At 52.0% G+C, this 21480-nt stretch overlaps 1 protein-coding gene across 1 annotated transcript in view; it reads right to left on the bottom strand.

Annotated features, from left to right (window-relative positions):
- sart1 (spliceosome associated factor 1, recruiter of U4/U6.U5 tri-snRNP) overlaps positions 1-21480 on the bottom strand; it is a 44222-nt gene that overhangs the window by 22080 nt on the left and 662 nt on the right. The window contains exons 2-13 of the mRNA XM_059955220.1: positions 20808-20862; positions 18354-18409; positions 15596-15725; positions 14340-14445; positions 13693-13770; positions 10466-10565; positions 9072-9208; positions 5955-6161; positions 5748-5866; positions 2462-2589; positions 1258-1379; positions 804-974 (exon numbers count right to left, since the gene is read on the bottom strand). Coding sequence (XP_059811203.1) covers positions 804-974; positions 1258-1379; positions 2462-2589; positions 5748-5866; positions 5955-6161; positions 9072-9208; positions 10466-10565; positions 13693-13770; positions 14340-14445; positions 15596-15725; positions 18354-18409; positions 20808-20862 — 1409 coding nt within the window. The remainder of the gene's footprint in view (positions 1-803; positions 975-1257; positions 1380-2461; positions 2590-5747; positions 5867-5954; positions 6162-9071; positions 9209-10465; positions 10566-13692; positions 13771-14339; positions 14446-15595; positions 15726-18353; positions 18410-20807; positions 20863-21480) is intronic.

Genomic DNA, 21480 nt, shown 5'->3' with positions numbered 1-21480 from the left:
TCCCTAGGGAAAAAGCCTCTGACTATCCACGTGATCAATGCCTCTCATCATCTGATACACTCTATCAGATCGAGTTCAAATATACCTTGAACTTTGAGACTTTACAACGAGCTGGCCTGACCACACTTGGGGTGGTGCAGCGACTCTGGGCTCAGCATTTAAGGAAAGGTGAGACGGCACTGGAAAGGGTGCAGGGGAGGCTCACGAGGACAATCCCACGAATGGAACGGTTAATGTGGAGTGGACGCTGAGATGTTTCCCTCAGTAGGAGAGTCAAGGATCTGGAGCACACAGCCTCAGAATAGAGGGACGCCCCTTCGGAACTGAAGTGAGGAGAAGGCTGTGTGAATCTCGCAGAGGCTGGTGAATCTGCGGAATTTGCTGCCTCACATGACATCATCATGGCAGGGAGTGACAGATTCTCGATTGGTAAAGGAGTTAAGGGTTACGGGGCAAAAGGGGAATGGGGCTGAGACAGAAATTCAGTCATAATCAGACAGCCGAGCAGACTCGATGGGTTGATTGGCCTAATACTGCTCCTATTACCTACTGGTCAATATGAGAGGTTCGTTCAAGAGTCTGGTAACAGTGGGTTTGAGCCTGGAGGTACATGTCCGCCAGCTTTTGAGTGGGATAAGCCTTGATTATTAATTTCAAGACAGAGTGAACAGGACAGAGGCTAGTTTGTCCAACAGACTGGTAGTGATCACCAGACAAAGCTGGACACCACGGAGATGGGGAGGTGAAGGAACCCACTAGGCTTCCCGTTGAAGGGGTGGGCAGGCAGCCTGCCCGACACTCACCAGCAACTCCTCCTGCTCCTCCCGGTTGCCAGCCAGCCCGTAGGTGGGGATCTCCCCGAGTGTCCGGCAGAACTCGGACGTGGCGTTGAAGACGATCACGCCCTTCTTCTCCAAGTCGTCCTCGTCTTCGTCCTCCCGCTCCCCGCTCACTTTCTTCACAATGTCCACCGCCTGTGGGAGGAGGCTGTCCTCCAATTAGAGAAAGGCTACCGGGGGGGGGGGGGGGGCAAACCCCAGTCACAGAGAGAGAGTTCTCCCCGAGACCCAATTTAAAAGCCTGCCCTCCCCGCCGACACCCAATTTAGAAGCCTGCTGACTCAGAGAGAGAGCCCGGAGAAAGAGAGGGCAATTGAGACAAGTGGGAAGAGGAGCTCAGAGCCTCTGTGAAGGTGGTGGGAGAACGAGGCTCGGTCCGTGTTTCCGGACGGAGCTGAGCCCCAGCCCCGGCACTCACCTTGTCCGCTGCCTGCCTGTGTATCTGCCGCAGTCGCCGCTGCTTCTCCAACTGTTTCTGCAGCTCGGCCTCCGCCTCATCCTCCTCGAGGGCCACCGGCGAGTTGGGAGCCCGGGCTTCCTCTGGGGAGGGGGAGATGAAGTGCGGACCGTCACGATAGAAGCTGGACCTCAGCGGAGGTGGGGTGGCAGTATCCCACTCCTCACCCAACCTCACCCCCTCCAACGCGTAACACCCTACCTCCACGCGCATCGGTCACAAAGCAAGGAAACGAGCTGCGCTGACCATTGTACACAAATCACGTCTCATTCCCCCCTCAGCCATATTGGGAGGGACAATTACTCCTCCAGAGCTGCATATTGCAGAACAAGGACAAAGGTAATGGAGATTTAAATCCGCACCGACAATTTAAGGCGGCACCGAAAATTTAAGGTGGCTCTGGATAGATCAGGAAAAGGCGGCTTCGGGGAAGACGAGTTGAGACCCCACCCCCGGCAGATCAGCAATGGGACATGTCTGAGGGTCCAACTATTTTCCTGTTGCAATATGGTGTCACAAAGCATGTCAACAACCCGGACCACACAGCTCACCCTAAAACCTGCTTCCGTCCCCACAATTAGCCCACCCCGCAACCCCCCCCCCCCCATCAGTCTCGCTCCTTGGCTGCAGGTATCTTGGGACCTTCTCTCTCTGGAGCGTCAGAGGCTGAAAGGAGACCTGACGGGAGTCTATAACGTCCTGAGAGGCAGAGATGGGGTAGCCAGTTAGAATCTCATCAAGTACTAAAAGAGGGCAGAGTGTGAGATTTTAAAAAGAGATTTATGGGGCAAGTTTTATACAAGAGTGGTCAGTGGTTGGAAGACGCCGGCAGGGGGAAGTGGTGGTGGCACTTACGATGGTGGAGTTCTCAGAGAGACCCACAAGCTGGGAATGGAGAGACATTGACCAGAAGTGCAGTTTTCGCTAAGGGTCAACACAGACACAGCGGGCCGAAGGGTCACATCCTATGAATTCGGTAACTGCTGGAGCTGAATGTGTCAGGCAGCATATGCAGGACGGGAAAACGGACAGTCAACGTTTTGGGAGTAGCAAAGTTTTGGCTGGACTTAAGCTGGTGGCGAGTCGGACGGACAGGACCGTCCCCAGTAAACCAGGTGGCCTTCTTGCAGTCAGCTCCCTCGCCCCATCCCCTAGAGACACGCACCGTCACTGATCTCCATGTTCTCCACGCGCATGTCGTCTGACGCGGACTGGGGCTCCGGCGCCTCGGCCTCTGCTGCGGTCTCCTCCTCGTTCGCCTTCGAATCGAACTTCCAGCCTCGACCGCGGGATCTGTCGAGGCAGCATAGAACAGTAAAGCACAGGAATAGAACATTCTACCCACAATGTTGTGTCCAATGAGCTAAAAGGCAAATGAAAAACACCCAAACACTAACCCCTCCTACTTACACCATGTCCATATTCCTCCATCTTCCTCACATCCATGTGCCGATCCAAACATCTCTTAAAAATCTCTAATGTATTTGCCTCTACCCCCATACTAGGTATCCACCACTCTGAGTAAAAAAACTTACCCCTCACATTCCCCCTCTCACCAGTGCACTCCCTCTGGTATTAGTCATTTCAACCCTGGGAAACAGATACTCCCTGTCCACTCTATCTATAATCTTGTAAACCTCTGTCAAATCTCCCCTCACCTCCAGTGCTCCAGAGAAAACAACCCAAGCTTGTCCACCCTTTCGTGATAACACACGCAGATCCAGAGGTGAGTGGGAGGGGGAGGTGCTGACGGGATGGGGCGTGGGCTGAAGCTGGGGCAGTGGGTGGGGGGGGTTTAACTGGGTCAGAGGGGACCAGAAGAGACAGGTTGGACACAGGAGGGCGTGAAGATCAGATTAAATGGAGGAGGGAAGCTGATCCAATTAGTGGGAAAAGGGGAAAAAGTTGACAGGCTGAACATTATCCTAGTCGCACAGTACAGAAACAAGCCCTTCGGCCCATCGTGTTTCTGCTAACCATCTACAACAATCTCACGGGAAAGACTCCGCAGACGCTTGAAAGCCAGAGAAACACACACAAAATGCTGGAGCAACTCAACTGGCCCACGGTAGGGTTAGGATCAACGGAGAGGAATAAACAGTCGACATTTCAGGCTGAGATCCTCCGAAGTTAACAAATTCCACTTCACATGCTGGTGATAATAAACCTGATTCTGAAATGTTGACTGTTTGTTCCTCTCCGTAGATACTGCCTGACCTGCTGAGTTTCTCCAGTATTTTGTGTGCTTGTGGTACTCTAAGCTAGGGTCCTCAGCCTTTTTTTTTAAAAACACCATGAGGCCCCTTCCCATTAACTGAGTGATTTGTGGCCCCAAGACTGGGAGCCCCTGTTCTAACTCTGACATCCTTCGCAGCCCCAACAGCTCACCACAAAGTCCACCTCTCACCCTCGCGTAAAGGTACAACTTGGCGTGGTCGGCTATAACACCGACTCCCCGTGTCACTGAGATGTGGGAGGAAACGCGCTCGACTGGCACTGCAAGGCAACGGAACCAGAGGAAACCCACGTGGTCACAAGCCCTGTGCAGACCACACCCACACCCAGAGGTCAGGATCGAACCCGGGTGTGTTGCCCTTAAGGCATTTATTTAACTTTATTACATTTCCACTTTAAATTATTTTTGCAACTATTTCTAGTTGAAGTTCATTCTCTGTGATGTATCGCGGCATGTGATGACGTCACCCCCGGTTTCGTTGCGTCTTGTGGGCAAGTTCTGGTTCGGAGAAGGTGGAAAGCCTGACCGTGTCTACCCACAAAGAAATAGTATAGAAGCAACGCCGTAAGTTCATGTGACAGTATTTGAAGTAAAAATATTAACGCGGATTCTGTTAAAGGAAGCGGCAGTTGGAGCAGTGCGCGTGGCGGCTTTTCAATTTCAAACGCGGGGTCGGCTCGAGCCCGGCGGCGGTTTGACGGGACCCCATCCCTCCGCTGGGCGGCTGAAGACACTCGCTAAAAGACAAGAGCACGCTTGGTCTCAAGAAAGAAACAGATACTGTACAGATTTTGTATTATTTTATCAACAGTTTTCACAATACAGTAATGTGGAAGAGTGAACAGTGAGCGGTTAATTTTACTGCGACTCTGTCTTCACTGACTCTGGTTTAACTTGGTGCTTAGTTGAAGTTTCAACACCCTGCACCAGAACACTACACCGGGTCCCCTTCATTGAGAGACAGCGGAACCAAAGACATCTTCAAGGAGCGATGTCTCAGAAAGGCAGCATCCATCACAAAGGACCCCACCACCCAGGACATGCCCTCGTCTCATTGCTACCATCAGGGAGGAGGTACAGGAGCCTGAAGACACACACTCAGTGATTCAGGAACAGCTTCTTCCCCTCTGCCATCAGGGAGGAGGTACAGGAGCCTGAAGGCACACACTCAGCGATTCAGGAACAGCTTCTGCCCCTCTGCCATCAGGGAGGAGGTACAGGAGCCTGAAGACACACACTCAACGATTCAGGAACAGCTTCTTCCCCTCTGCCATCAGGGAGGAGGTACAGGAGCCTGAAGACACACACTCAACGATTCAGGAACAGCTCCTTCCCCTCTGCCATCAGGGAGGAGGTACAGGAGCCTGAAGACACACTCTCAGCGATTCAGGAACAGCTTCTTCCCCTCTCCCATCAGGGAGGAGGTACAGGAGCCTGAAGACACACACTCGACAATTCAGGAACAGCTTCTTCCCCTCTGCCATCAGGGAGGAGGTACAGGAGCCTGAAGACACACACTCAACGATTCAGGAACAGCTTCTTCCCCTCGGCCATCAGGGAGGAGGTACAGGAGCCTGAAGACACACACTCAACAATTCAGGAACAGCTTCTTCCCCTCTGCCATCAGGGAGGAGGTACAGGAGCCTGAAGGAACACACTCAGTGATTCAGGAACAGCTTCTTCCCCTCTGCCATCAGGGATGGGGTACAGGAGCCTGAAGGCACACTCTCATCGATTCAGGAACAGCTTCTTCCCCTCTGCCATCAGGGAGGAGGTACAGGAGCCTGAAGACACACACTCGACGATTCAGGAACAGCTTCTTCCCCTCTGCCATCAGGGAGGTGGTACAGGAGCCTGAAGACACACACTCAACGATTCAGGAACAGCTTCTTCCCCTCTGCCATCAGGGAGGAGGTACAGGAGCCTGAAGGCACACACTCAACGATTCAGGAACAGCTTCTTCCGCTCTGCCATCTGATTTCTGAATGGACACTGAGCCCATGAACACTCCTTCACAACTTTTTTTTATTTCTGTCTTTGCACTACTTGTTTAACCATTTAACATAAATATATATTCTTATGCTAATTCTTTATTTTTATGTTAGATTTATTTATATATGTATTCATCTCTCTGGATGGTCACACACATACCCGCACACCCCGCAGCCACAGCTCTACGTATTGTGTCGCCCCAGAAGCAAATTAAATCAGTCACCTTGAACCATAGTCAGTGGCAGCACTGTCATGACCGTGGGCCAGGAGGTCGTCAGCTTTCATGCCGGTCGTCTTCTTGCGAATCTTCTTCACTCTCCTCTTCGTCTTTTTAAATGTGACCTTAAAGGGGAAGGAACAAAATGTGTTTATGGTGTGGCCGGCAGGAGTGTACGGACTCCCAGGGTCCCCACCCCTGAGCGGCACCTACCATCTCTTCCTCCGTGTAGAACTCCGACGCCAGCTTCATCTGCGGCATCTCCAGGGTTTGGGCCTGCTCCCGTAGCGTCTGCCGGATCTGCTGCAGCTCCTGCTCCCAGGACCCGTCCGCTGAGCCGCCCGTCTCCAACTTGAACGACTTCTTCTTCTCCCCCTCGATCTCCTCGTCGTACTGGGAGAGGATCGACTTGCCCTTGAACTGAAACAGTGGAAGAGTGAGCCCGGTGGCGTTGGGTGGGGGCGGAGTGGATCAGAAGTTGGAGAGAACGAGCAACATCAAGTTCCTGGGTGTTAACATTGCTGAGGATATACCCTGGGCCCAACATATCGATGCCGCTATAACGAAGGCACGACAGTGGATATAATTCATTAAGAGTTTGAGGATGTTTGATTTATCACCTGAAACACCTCGCAATCTTCGAAAGATGTAACGTGCAGAGCATCGTATCACTGTCTGGCATGGGAGGAGGGAAACTACTGCACAGGATCGAAGTAGGCTGCAGAGAGTTGTAAACTCAGTCAACTCCATCATGGACACCAGCCTCTAGCATTCAGGAGCGATGATGCCTCAAAAAGATGCCATCATTACAGACCCCCACCACCCAGGACATGTCCTCTTCTCATTGCTACCATCAGGGAGGAGGTACAGGAGCCTGAAGAAACACACTCTCAACAATTCAGGAACAGCTTCTTCCCCTCTGCCATCCGATTCCTGAATGGCCATTGGACCCATGAACACTACCTCACTACTTTTTAATTTCTATTTTTGCACTACTTATTTAATTAGCTATTTAATATATTAATTTACTGTAATTCAGTTTTATATATCATGCATTATACTGCTGCCATTAGGTTAACAAATTTCTCAGTAAATGCCTGATATTAAATATTAAACCCGATTCTGAAGTGGCCTGCGAAACCAATCAGCCCATCACGTCTCACTCAGGCACTTTGATAGAGGCCTCCTATAAAATTCTCTCTCCGTTCTTTGTCTATGTGCGCGTGAAAGTACATAGGGGTGTTGAGAGTAGTTCTGGCCAAAGGAAGGATGTGCTGGCAGTGGAGAGGCTCCAGACGAGGTTCTCTAGATCGCAAGGGTTAACGCGTAAGAAGCATTTGATGACTTTGGGCCTGCATTCACTGGAGTTTAGAAGAATGGTTGGGGTGGGGCTGGGAGGGAGGGGAAGGAGAAGGAGGAAGATCCATAGAAACCAATCAAATACTTAAAGACGATGATAGAATGAACGTGGCGAGGATGTTTCCTTTGGTGGGGGAATCTAGGACCAGAGGGCACAGCCTCAGAATAGAAAGATACCCCTCTAGAACAGAGCTAAAGGAATTTCTTTAACCAGAAGATGGTGAATCATTGCCACAGATGGCTGCAGAGGCCAAGTTGTTGGTTAATTAGACATCAAAGGTTACAGGGAGAAGTCAGGAGAATGGGTTTGAGAGGGAAAATAGATCAGCCTTGCAGAGCAGACTCGATGGGCTGAGTAGCCTAATGGTTTTATAGTCTAAAAGCTTTGAACCCTTCTGCTAATTTTGTAAACTGCCTTTCAATCTCCTCTCTTGCAGTTCACATCAAAAGGAACTACGTCTCCTCTGGCGTTCAGTAACCATGTTAAATCCATTTCGTAAAGCTACTAAAATGTTTTCTTCCGTCTATCCCCTCCCAGCTGATGTTACCCTCACCATTCCTCCTCCTCGCTTGTCTGCCTTCCCCTCCCTCCACTTTCTTATTCTGGCTTCTGCCCCCAACCTCTCTGGTCCTGATGAAGGGTCTCGCCCTGAAACAGCAACTGTTTACCCGCCTCCGTAGATGCTGCCCGACCCAGCCAGTTCCTCCCACATCTTGCGTGTGCTGCTCGTGGGTTCTCTACAGGCCAGCAGAGAATGTGGGCGGAGACGGGGCAGATGGACTTTAATTTGGAGAAGTCCAAGGTGTTGCTCTTTGGGAGGTCAATTCAAGAATTTGTATAGTAAATATTATTGAGATACAGCAGCCCTTTCCAGTCCTTCAAGTTGTGCCACTCAGTGACTCCCCCAATTTAACATTAGTCTAATCACACCATCGCAATTACAGTGACCAACTAACCTACCAACCAGTATTTCTTTAGACTGTGGGAGGAAACCAGAGCACCCAGAGGAAACCCACACGGTCACGGGGAGAACCTATAAACTCCATACCAGCAGCAGCAGAAATGCAAGCCCCTTGAGCAGCATTGGTGTACGGGGGCATTTTGGAATTTAAGGAGCAAGAGAACCGGTTTGGTAAAGGACGTGTATGGCATACTTGCCTTTATTGATTGGGATGTTGAGTATAAAAGTAGGCAAGTCATTCTTTAGCTGTATAAAACTCCGTTAGATCACACTTGGTGTATAATGTTCAGCTGTGCTCACCTCATTATAGGAAGGATGAGGAAGCTTCAGAGAGGGTGCACAGGAGACTCACTAGGATACCTAGTACTTTAGAGAGAATTCCCCCCTCTCTACCTCAGCAGTCACAGGTAAGTGAGAGGGAGGAGGAACCCTGGCTGATTCCCCCTCTCTCTAACCCAGGGGTGACCGGTCAGTGATGGGGAGCTGGACCACTGGCTGATTCCCCCTCTCTCTAACCCAGGGGTGACCGGTCAGTGACGGGGAGCTGGACCCCTGGCCGATTCCCCCTCTCTCTAACCCAGGGGTGACCGGTCAGTGACGGGGAGCAGGACCCCTGGCCGATTCCCCCTCTCTCTAACCCAGGGGTGACCGGTCAGTGACGGGGAGCAGGACCCCTGGCCGATTCCCCCTCTCTCTAACCCAGGGGTGATCGGTCAGTGATGGGGAGCAGGACCCCTGACTGATTCCCCCTCTCTCTAACCCAGGGGTGACCGGTCAGTGACGGGGAGCGGGACCCCTGGCTGATTCCCCCTCTCTCTAACCCAGGGGTGACCGGTCAGTGACGGGGAGCGGGACCCCTGGCTGATTCCCCCTCTCTCTAACCCAGGGGTCACCGGTACAGGTACAGACCCTGGCTGGCACCTTCCCCATCCCCCCCTCACCCACCCCGCCACTCTATTGCAACCAGTCAAGAGGCAGGCAAGCGCCGAGAAGCGCTCACGGCCCTTACCACCACCATGTCATCAATGCTTTCGTCCTCGTAGGGCTTGTAGCTGGGCTTCTTCTTCATCTCCGCGTTCTTCTCAGCCCTCTCCTTGTCCACCATGTTTACGTTAACCAGGACATCATCCTCCTCGTCCAGAACACCTAGGGGAGAGAACGAAGTTAAACAAGAGGAGGAGGAAACAAGGACAACAGAGGGGAGTGGTTGGTGGAAGTAAAGAGGACTTGATTCTGCTGTGCTTTCCCTCAATCTGGTGGCCGTCCCACCCCTTCTCTTCCCCCGCGACCTGCCCAGCATCTCCCTCTACTTCCTCACCTCCATACTCCACCGTCCTCTCCTATCAAATTCCTTCTTCTTCAACCCTTTATCACTTCCTCCCATGACCTCCCAGCTTCTCACATCGACTCCCCCCCCCCACCACCTGGTCTCGCCCATCAGTCCTGACGAGGGGTCTCGGCCTCCGTCCTTTACCTCCCTCCGAAGATGCCGCCTGAGCCACTGAGCTGCTTTGGTGAGTTGCTCTTGATTCCCCGCATCTGCTGAAAGTCTTGCGCTGATGGTTCAGGAGACTGATGGTTGCAGGGTAACAACTGCTCCTGAACCTAGCGGTGGAGGACCCAAGGCTCCTGTACCTCTCCCAAACCCTCAACCTCTGGAAAGTCAAGGCAGCAGGTGCACATGCAGGCTGCCCTCCATACCAAGAACCGTCCTGACTTGGAAAAATATTCCCATTTCTTCACCCTCGCTGGGTCCAAACCCTGGAACTCCCTCCTCAGCAGCACCGAGGGAGCCTGCACCCTAGGACTGCAATGGAACAGCTAGTTCCCACCTTTGCAAGGGGCAATAAATATCAGCCCTATCATCAAGGAAAATACACTAAATTAGGTTCCTCTCCGAGAATGTATACAATATACAACATGAAATTCGTACTCTTCACAGACAGCCACCAAACAAAGAAATGAATGATAGAACATCAAAGCCCCAAACCACCCACCACCCTTCGTTAAAGCATCAACCACCCCCCCACTGGAGCTAGCAAAAGTACCGACACCCCCCAGCTGACAAGGAACAGCAAAAGCCCCCCCCCCCCCAAAAGAGACCATGCATCAGAGTCGTCAAAACTACAGTTCATAACACAGCACTTTGGTATCTCAGACATGCTCTCACTTGCTCCCTCTCTCTCTCCAGCGAGAGGGAGAGAGAGGGCGCTCCTACAGCAGAGACCAGAAGCTTGCTGTTCCGGGGGGAGAAGAAAATGGACTCCAGTCTACCCATAAAACCGCCCAACGCAAATCCATTAATTGATCCTGGAAGCTTCTCCTTCAGCAGAGAGCCTCTTTGGGAGAGAAAACGATTCCCGTCAGTGCTGAATCCGTAACCTCAGTCGGACTCTCCCTTACCTCTGTCCTTCAAGGTCAGCACGACTGCCTCGCCCTCCTTGAAAGCTTTAATATCGTGCTGGACAGTCAGTCCCTTCAGATCCCGGGACGTGTAGGCAACCTTGAGTAGGGAGGAGAAGAAAGCCATTGCTATTAATATACTTGAGGCACTATTTCTTTATACAAAACATATGTTGCAAGCAAACCAGCTCTCCTCCTAGCCAGTTAATCGCGGAGGGGGCACATCAAAGCACAGAGAGTGAACAGTAATGGTTGTGACATACAGGAAGAAAGCAAGGGTGTAGGGGAGCTATATAACAGCATCATTGAGGATGGAGCATTCAGCTGAGGAGAGACGAGCATTTTTTGATGAATGAGCTCAATGCAAGGTTGAGAAACACACCTCGCCTTGCGTCTCTGCAGGATAACATCAGCTCCTGAACCCAGTGGTCTGGGGCCCAAAGCTCCTGTACCTCCTCCCAAATCCTCAACATCAAAGAGGACAAGGCAGCAGTAGAATGCTCTGCCCTGCCTGGATTCGATGATCAAACTCTTCAATTTGAGGTACCTTGCTGCTAACTTCAGCAAACGTGCCACCAGGCTCAAGGACATCTTCTTTGTTACAACACCAGTCGCTGTAATAAAACTACCGAACCCTGTTAGGACCTTGCACCTCAGGGCAGCTCGGTAGTGTAGTGGTTAGCACAACGGTTAACAGTGCCGGCAACCCAGGTTCAATTCCCGCCACTGCCTGTAAGGAGTTAGTACGTTCACCCCGCAACCGAGTGGGTTTCCTCCACCACAGTCCAATGGGCTACCGATTGATAGGTTAATTGGTCATTGGCTTAGATTAAATTGGGTGATTGCACAGAGGGGCCTATTCCATACTGTACCTCAGCAGGATAGTTCACACTGTTGTGTGATGGTTTGACATATATGATCGATACGCAAATCAAGTTTTTCCTCTATGACAATCTTGTCAGCGGAACAGGTGCCTCACTTGCCCACAAGTGCCTACACCTCCTCCCTCACTACCATTCAGAACCCCAGACAGTCCTTCCAGGTGAGGCGACACTTCACCTGTGAGTCTGTCGGGGTCCGGTTCTCCTGGTGTGGCCTCCTGTATATCAGTGAGACCTCACCTAGAGTGGGAGACCGCTTCACCGGGCACAAAATAACGGGATCTCCTGGTGTCCATCAATTTCAATTCTACTTCCGATTCCGAAATGTCATTCCACGGCCCCCTCTGCTGCCGTGATAAGGCCACACCCAGGTTGGAGAAGCAACACCATTTAGTAGCCTCCAGCCTGCTGGCATGAACATCGATCTCTCGAACTTCTGGTAATTGCTTCCATACACCTCTCTGTCACCACTCCCCGATCCTGTTTCCCTCTCTTTACCTCCCTCTGGTGCTCCGCCTCCACGGTATGTCATCCTCTCCTATCAGATTCCCCCTTCTTCAGCCCTTAATTCTTTCACCAATCAACTTTCCAGCTCTTTACTTCACCTCTCCCCAGTTTCACCCGTCAACAGCTGCCTTGTACTTCTTCCTCCCTCCCCTCTTCCTTCTCAGTCCTGATTGGCCCAAAACAGTGATTAGTTTACGCTGTTCCATCGATGCTCCCTGACCTGCTGAGTTCCTCCAGTGTTCTGTGTCTGTTGTTCCCTCTACACTGTCCCATCACACACTCCCGGGGTCAGACACAGAGTGAAGCTCCCTCCACACCGTTCCATCACACAGGAGTCAGACACAGAGTAAATCTCCCTCCACACCGTCCCATCACACACTCCCGGGGTCAGACACAGAGTGAAGCTCCCTCTATACCGTCCCATCACACACTCCCGGGGTCAGACACAGAGTGAAGCTCCCTCCACACCATCCCATCACACACTCCCGGGGTCAGACACAGAGTGAAGCTCCCTCCACACCATCCCATCACACACTCCCGGGGTCAGACACTAGATGGCGCTCTCTCCACACCGTCTAATCACACACTCCCAGGGTCAGACACTAGATGGCGCTCTCTCCACACCGTCCCATCACACACTCCCGGGGTCAGACACAGAGTGAAGCTCCCTCCACACCGTCCCATCACACACTCCCGGGGTCAGACACTAGATGGCGCTCTCTCCACACCGTCTAATCACACACTCCCGGGGTCAGACACTAGATGGCGCTCTCTCCACACCGTCTAATCACACACTCCCGGGGTTAGACACAGAGTGAAGCTCCCTCCACACCGTCCCATCACACACTCCCGGGGTCAGACACTAGATGGCGCTCTCTCCACACCATCCCATCACACACTCCCGGGGTCAGACACAGAGTGAAGCTCCCTCCACACCGTCCCATCACACACTCCCGGGGTCAGACACTAGATGGCGCTCTCTCCACACCGTCTAATCACACACTCCCGGGGTCAGACACTAGATGGCGCTCTCTCCACACCGTCTAATCACACACTCCCGGGGTCAGACACAGAGTGAAGCTCCCTCCACACAGTCCCATCACACACTCCCGGGGTCAGACACTAGATGGCGCTCTCTCCACACCATCCCATCACACACTCCCAGGGTCAGACACAGTGAATCTCCCTCCACACCATCCCATCACACACTCCCGGGGTCAGACACAAGATGGCGCTCTCTCCACACCGTCTAATCACACACTCCCGGGGTCAGACACTAGATGGCGCTCTCTCCACACCGTCCCATCACACACTCCCGGGGTCAGACACTAGATGGCGCTCTCTCCACACCGTCACATCACACACTCCCGGGGTCAGACACTAGATGGCGCTCTCTCCACACCGTCTAATCACACACTCCCGGGGTCAGACACTAGATGGCGCTCTCTCCACACCGTCCCATCACACACTCCCGGGGTCAGACACTAGATGGCGCTCTCTCCACACCGTCCCATCACACACTCCTGTGGTCAGACAGAGTGAATCTCCCTCCACACCGTCCCATCACACACTCCCGTGGTCAGACACAGAGTGAATCTCTCTTCTACAATGTCTCATCGCCTTGCCCCAGAAAGGAAGCTCCCTCTCCTCTGCCCCATCTCACTCGCCACAATAAGGACAGCATGAAAAGGAGAGCAACATCCTGAGACTGATGGTAAGTTGCAATGATGGGACCTGGAGCTATCCCCCTCAACACTGGGGCACGGTGACTGTGGGAAGGAAATGGGTTGAGGTGGAAGTAACCCCGAAAAGCCGCTCCCCAAACACCAGGACCCTCACCTGTTTCGTGGTTCGAAGTTCCTCCTCGACTAGATTGCTGACACCGAACTCCTCGTCCATTTCCTCAAGAAGCTTTGCCTGGAACCACATTGGGGGAAGATGAGTTAGGGTCAGACGGGCGTCTGATCAAAACACTCGCCAGTTGCGTGTGGAAGACACTGCGAGTAATTGAATTTCCGGGTTGTGTGGTTGTTAAAAGGACAAGGCTCACTCCCGGGTCTCTGTAGCCACAACGTACTGCGGGGATGGACACGGTCAGATGTCCCAAGTAGCTTCACCGAAAGACTGTCTAACCGGGGATCGAGTTAGATATTAGGGCACACTACCGAAGAGGGTTTAAGAATATTTCTAAAAGGAGATGAGAGAAAGAAAAGCAGGTATTTCCAATTTCAGAAGCAGGCAGAAATATAGAAGACAAAGGGGTAAAGATCTTGGAGGGAGGCAGGAGCCAGAGGTTACAGAGGACGATGAGATCCAAAACTAGAATGAGCATTTTTAGTGTCGAGGTGAGGCCGAGTCGGAAGCGGGTACACGTTTTGTGGATTTGACAGTAAGATGGATAAGGTTCTCGCTAACAGGTAGGTTTAGGCAGAGATCACACTGAATGCAGGAACAGGACTTCAGTCAGCCCTGATGCTGCCACTAACCCGCTTCTCAGCCATCTCCTTCTCCTTCTGCAGCTTCCTGCTCTTCTCCACCCAGGCCACCGCGTCGTCGAGCCAAGCATCGTCATCGCCCAGCGTCTTCACTTTCCTGCACGTGGGGGAGGGGGAGAGGGGTCACTCGTCTTTACCAGCGCATCAACAGTGCTCAAGAACCCAGGCCACACTTCCACGGTCAGATGTAAACTGCCTAGAGAAAACTTCTGCTCTCCCACACGTCTGTGTTAACACCGACTCAAAGGTTAACAGACTAATGTACAGTGACAGACCCGTCCCCACCGGTACTGTACCCCGGTGTCACACAGTGACGGACCTGTCCCCCAATGTCACACAGTGACAGACCCGTCCCCACCGGTACTGTACCCCGGTGTCACACAGTGACGGACCTGTCCCCCAATGTCACACAGTGACAGACCCGTCCTCACCGGTATCGTACCCCGGTGTCACACAGTGACGGACCTGTCCCCCAATGTCACACAGTGACAGACCCGTCCTCACCGGTATCGTACCCCGGTGTCACACAGTGACAGACCCGTCCTCACCGGTACCGTACCCCGGTGTCACACAGTGACAGACCCGTCCTCACCGGTACCGTACCCCGGTGTCACACAGTGACAGACCCGTCCTCACCAATACCGTACCCCGGTGTCACACTGTGACAAACTGGTCCCCACCGGTACCGTACCCCAGTGTCATACAGTGACAGACCCGTCCCCACCGGTACCGTACCCCGGTGTTATACAGTGCTGGACCCGTCCCCACCGGTACCGTACCCCGGTGTTATACAGTGACAGACCCATCCCCACTGGTACCGTACCCCAGTGTTACAAAGTGACAGACCAGTCCCCACCGTTACCGTACCCCGGTGTTACAAAGTGACAGACCAGTCCCCACCGTTACCGTACCCCGGTGTTACAAAGTGACAGACCAGTCCCCACCGGTACCGTACCCCAGTGTTATACAGTGACAGACCAGTCCCCACCAGTGCTTTACCCCTGTGTTATACAGTGACAGACCCATCCCCACTGGTACCGTACCCCGGTGTTACACAGTGACAGACCAGTCCTCACCAGTACCCTACCCCACACGTTCTTCAATTGGGGCTAACTCTACATTACATACCCTTGCACCCAACTGCACGCTCACTACCAGCCTGCCTGTGCTCAGACCCAGATGCCCCGGGTCTCTGCCCCTTGCCCCACTCCTGCAGACTGCACCCCTCCCTTGCTCACTCTGCCTACCCCAGTTTCTGGTTCAGGAGCCGTTTCTCCTTCAGGGCTGCGAGCTTTACCCGAATGTCCTCCTGCTCCTTCGAGATGATGGGGTTGACAGCCGGGACCACTACGGGGTCCTCCTTGGTCCCGGTCTCGGCTGTGTGGGGGGGGGGGGGTGCAAAAAGGAACAACGTTAGACACCGATCACTGTAAATTGCCACTGGTGTATGGATAAAGAGAAGAATCTGTGAGGAGTTGAGAGGTATGTTTGGGGTGGGGGCTGCAAGACTATTAATATTATTGGTGAAGTTAACATTTAATATATAACATTAATATATTATTCTACGTTAACTAGAAATAATTTTATATTAGTAATTATATAAATATTAGAAATGCAATTATGTGTAATATAATATTTTGCTGTTATATAATAATACATCACAAATATAATAACCTGTGAACACAGAGCACCCAGTGGAGCCACACTTGGACCCTACTATACTGCTTATTTCACCCCTCCCAATCTATCAGCCCAGATGAAGGGTCTCAGCCCGAAATACCGACTGCCCATTTCCCTCTACAGACGCTGCCTGGCCCACTGAGTTCTTTCAGCTGTTTGTTTCCAATTCCAGCTTCCAGCAGCTGCAGTCTGCTGCCCCTCCCGGGGGATTCCGCAGAAAGCATCGCAGTCCATTCCCTCTCTCACCTCATCTCCTCACCTGACTTCTGGTGCTCCTCCCGCTTCCCTGTCTTTCACCCTCCCCTATCAGATCCCCCCTTCTCCAGCACTCTATCTCTTTCACCAGTCAACTTCCCCGCTCTTTACTTCACCTCCTGCTCTCCTCTCCCGGTTTATTACCTACCACCCCTCCCCTCACCTTCTCACTCTAAATTTTCCTCTTTCCAGTCCTGACGAAGGGTCTCGGCCCAAAACGTCGACTGTGACTACAAAACCGCTTATTCCACCCCCCATTCTATCAGTCCACTCTATCAGGCCTGGCCTGCCGAGTTCTTCCAGCATTTTGTGTGTGTTGCTTTGGATCTTAGTGCGAAATTTCATGTCCTTCCCTGCCTATTGGCGAATCAACCTCGTTTACTGATTGGTTTTGTGACACACAGGTTACCCAGGCCTATGCCTGCTCTTTGAGGAAGCTCAATATCGAACCCTTTCCACAGTCCCTGAAGTTCAGCAAATCTCTCTCCCCACCCCACCCTCAAACCAGTTACAAGTCTCGCTAGATCAACGGTTCCCAAGCTTTCTTTTGCCATGGACACCCCCACCCCACCATTAACCAAGGGGTCTGCAGACCCCACGTTGTGAACCCGATCTAGTTTGTGACAGGATTCAAACTGGAACAGTTTCAAAGTGCGATATTAGGTACAACTGATCGTCAATGCAGACATCTCACCCGCCAATCATGCGGCAGCAGACATGACAGCGTGCAGACACGGTCAAGAGGTTCAGATGTTGTTCAGACCAAACGTTGTACGGGAAGAAACCGTGGAACGACTGTTAATGCCAGACAGGGTATCTCAGAAACTGCTGATCTCTCCAGAGTTTGCAGGGAATGGTGCAAAAAGCAAAAACCATCCAGTGAGCAGCAGTTCTGTGACAAACATGCGTTGTTACTGAGAGAGAATAGACTGGTTCAAGCTGACTGCAACTAAATAACACATTGCAAGGGATGGGCAGAAGAGCATCTCAGGACGCAGAAGACGTCAAACCTTGAATTGAGTGCATGGATGGGCAGCAGAAGACACACCACGTTCCTAACAAAGCGGCCGCCGAGTGCATTTAAGTTGAATCGTGCAGTGGCGAGGGGCGATGCCATTGGTTTGGATCTCTCTGCAAGATGCAATGGCGTTGCCGCAAACAGAGGTTTTCCGCAGCCTCCCACACGCCCAGCATTTGTGAACAGTGTACTTTTGCAAAGTCTGGTCAGGTGCCCTCCCACTGTCCTCCCTGTGAGCACAACTAGAGCACGGCAACTCGCTGCGTGACAACGCTCTCGTCTCCTCCTCTGGCTGAACAAACCTCCTCTGGTGAGTGAGACTGTTAAGACTTGGGAGCAGAATTAGGCCATTCAACCCATCGAGTCTGCTCTGCTACTCCATCATGGCCAAGTTATTATCCCCGTCAACCCTATTCTCCTCGTAAGCTTTGATGCCATTACAAAACAGGAACGCATGAGCCTCTGTTTTAAAAATATCCAAAGATCTATCTTCCACAGATTCACGTCTCTGGCTAAAAAAATTCCTCATTTCTGTTCCAAAGGGACATCCTTCTATTCAGAGACTGTGCCACCTAGTTCCACACTCCCCCACTGTAGGGAACATCCTTTCCACGTCCACTCTATCTGGACCTTCCAACATTCACAGGTTTCGATCAGGACCGCCCCCCCCCCCCCCACACACCCCCCCCAACTCATTCTTCTAAACTGTAACAAGCTCAGGCCCAGAGCCATCAAATGCTCCTCAGGTGTTAACCCTTTCATCCCCAGGATCATTCTTGTCAACCTCCTCCGGACCCTCCCCAAAGCCAGCACATCCGTCAGGGCCCAAAACTGTTCACGGTACTCTGCTACATGATCAAAAGCCTTCAATGCCTCTGTTCAATATCCCCTTTTATTTCTTCAGCTTGACAGATACCAGCTTCCCCAGTTTCATCTTGGGCCGAGTTTCAGTCAGTCAGCTCATGCCCTCCCCGAACGCCTCAACGCGCTTCGCCCAAAGCCCGGCGGCACAGAGAAAAAAAACCGCGTAAACACGACAATGCTGGACTCACACTTTTTGGATTCCTGCACTTCCAGAGGTTTCAGTCCGAGCTTGGCTCTCAACTTACTGTGGGGAAAACACAGGAGGTTAGGCACAGTTTTATTACAGAGTACACAGTCACAGAAACAAGCCCTTCAGCCCACCTAGTTCATACTAAACTGTTATTCTTCCTAGTTTTATCACCACACATACTTATCCAAACTTCTCTTAAGTGTGGCAGTCGAACCACTTCAGCTGGCAGCTCAATCCACACTGAGCAAAGATGTTCCCCATTAAATATTTCATCTTTTGCCCTTAACCTGTGCCCATTTCATTTCAGATACTCCTGCACTCAGGAGTAAGGAAAAGCCAACTCCGAGCCAATCTCTATTTGAAGAGGGCTTTTTTTCCAAACAAAACTATAGAAGTTTATTGACCCAACAATTACACAAAGAACAAACAATAAGTATTTTCAACATCGTGAATAAATTCAAATTAAAATACAATAAGATTATTACTGTCTATAATAAACAGTCAATTCCCTGGGGGAGGGGCCACCACCCCTGGAAATTCCCCACTGTAACCGTATGCTCCCTCTCCAAGGACAGCTGGCACGAACATCCTCAGAAGGGCGGGGAGTTAGCCCTGGCCGAGTCATCGACTTTCTGCTGCTTAGACCCGTGAATGGGCATCTTGGCCAGGCCGGGGAGCAAGCCCACCAGGAGGTCCTCCTGAAGACACACTCATTGCAAGCAGGAACTGAGCAGCAGCCCCTCCGGATACTCAAACAGGGGCTGCAAGCTCTCACAGTTCTTACCCCTCACGGTCACAGAACGGGCAGGCGGACGGGGCGTCCGTGAACCCGCCTAAAGACCTGTTGCACGGGGCTGCCCGATGCAAGATATTCCACTCCAGGTCCCAGTGTAGCGGGGGGGGGGGGGGGAGATCCCTCCATAAAGAGAATCCCACTGGGGACCTCCTCCGCTGCCCAAGCAGCCCGTACAAGAAACGCTCAGGAACGCCACGATGAGCATCCCTGCAAGATGACTCACCCTGCATGGGACCCACTCCCACGTGGTAACCTGAGGCCTGGGTCTGCAAGTACTTTCGGCCCATCAGGCAGATGCTAACCATGGTGATCCACCCCTCCTGATTCTGCTTATTATTGCTATATTATACTCATTAGACAGGGCAGGTGCAAGTGAATGGGACGAGGCAGAATAACAGCTCTATTTCGAGCGTTACCCAGCCTCAGTGGGAAAAAGCCTGCTTGCATTTACCCTCTCTACACCCCTCATAATTGTGTATATCAAATCTCCCCTCATTCTCCTACACTCCAGGGAATAATAAGCAAAGTAGCAGCCATTAGGAAATTTGGTTTGTTGACTAAAGCATGTGCAAAAATATAGGTGGAGAGCGTTCTGACAGGCTGCATCACCGTCTGGTATGGGGCTACTGCACAGGATTGAGATAAGCTGCAGAGAGTTGTAAACTCAGTCAGCTCCATCACGGGCACCGGCCTCCGTCGTGTTCAGGACCTCCTCAAGGGGCAGTGCCTCAGAAAAGGTGGTGTCCATCATTAAAGACCCCCACCGCCCAAGACATCATTGCTACCATCAGGAAGGAGGTACAAAAGTCCAAAGACGCACACTGAATGATTCAGGAACAGCTTCATCCCCTCTGCCATCTGATTTCTGAATGGACACCGAGCCCGTAAACACTATCTCAGTACTTTTTTATTTCTATTTTTGCCCTACTTTATTTAACCTTTTGATTGATGTATCTATTTACTATAGTTCAGTTTTTTTCTATCATCGTGTATTGCATCGAACAGCTGCCACAAAGTTTACAAATTTCACGACACATGCCGGTGACATTGAACCCGATTCTGTTCACTGCTCCACTTACACAATGCTAACTGGCAAGCCACTGCAAACTAATAAACCAGAGGTACAAGTGTATCTCAGCAGAGGGGCCCTCAGGAGAGCAACCCCACCCTCTGGCTGGCCTCGTTTCCCCCCCCCTCCCCCTGGGATTTCACTAGGAACAGACAAATGTGGGGTGAGGCTGGATGTCAAGGACTCATCAACCGACAGGCAGGCAAGTAGTCGATCCTGGCCCGTTTTACATTGTCCTGCCCTTTGAGAATAAGAGGCCCGGGACCTTTCAACTTACAGGCCTCCCTCCCAGACCCTCTTCCGTGACCAGCGGGTCCCAGGGCGAATTCTGAAGACGGAGGCCCAGAGGCGACTGCATGTGAGTGGGAGGGAGGGGAAAGGAGTTTGCTTCACAGTTGTCGTTTCATTGTGGTGTTGTGTTTTGTTCCCGAGCGACCGTGATCTCGTGACCACAGTGAGATGCCTTGACCCATCACTACAACCCCCCCCCCCCCCCCAAGCCTTCACACGATGACTGAGTCATGACAACAGCTCACTGCTTTAATGCCCTCCGGCGGTCAGGGAGATGGTGACGTCAGCAAACTCACTTTGTTTCTTCGATGGACAGCGAGGCGTTGCCACTGGCTGATTTTGGACCGGGTGCTGAAAGGGAAGGACAGGAATGAGAGCCGGATAAAGATACAGCTCGGAAAGATAAATGAAGCGCACGCTTTTCCCCAACCACACAGATCCCCATAAGGATGCCCTCCAGTTCATTACGTAACACGTTCCCGCATTATCCCACCATTCATTCCCATTGTTTACACCTTCTCCCTCCTTTGACAAACCCAATCTTAGCCCACGTCGTTTGGTGACAGAACATACCACATTGTAAGCATAATGGTCCCATAAAACACACGTTCCCCAGATCTCGACTTCCTTTAACACATTACTCACTGCCCAATCTATTGTCTCTGAAACCAGTCCTTGCCCCCTGTAACTCTACCATCAGACTGATATGCCCATAATTCTGGCAGGGCTCCTCAAGAGCACCCAACATAAATCCCTTTCCCTTCTACTTGATAACTGCCTCCCATTGACCCCTTCAACCCTACCATCTCCCTCCCTCCCACTGGCCTTCACCCTATCCATCTCCCTCATCCACACAGACCCTCATCCCCCTCCCTCACCCCCACAGACCCTCATCCCCTTCACCCCCTCCCAGTGGCCCTTAAACCCCTCCATCTCCCTCACCCACACAGGGCCTCATCCCCCTCCATC

This window comes from Hypanus sabinus, chromosome 31 (assembly GCF_030144855.1).
Source record: "Hypanus sabinus isolate sHypSab1 chromosome 31, sHypSab1.hap1, whole genome shotgun sequence".
In the NCBI taxonomy this organism is placed as follows: Eukaryota; Metazoa; Chordata; class Chondrichthyes; order Myliobatiformes; family Dasyatidae; genus Hypanus; species Hypanus sabinus.
Note: the sequence above shows the minus strand (reverse complement) of the source record. Positions and strands in the feature narration are given on the sequence as shown.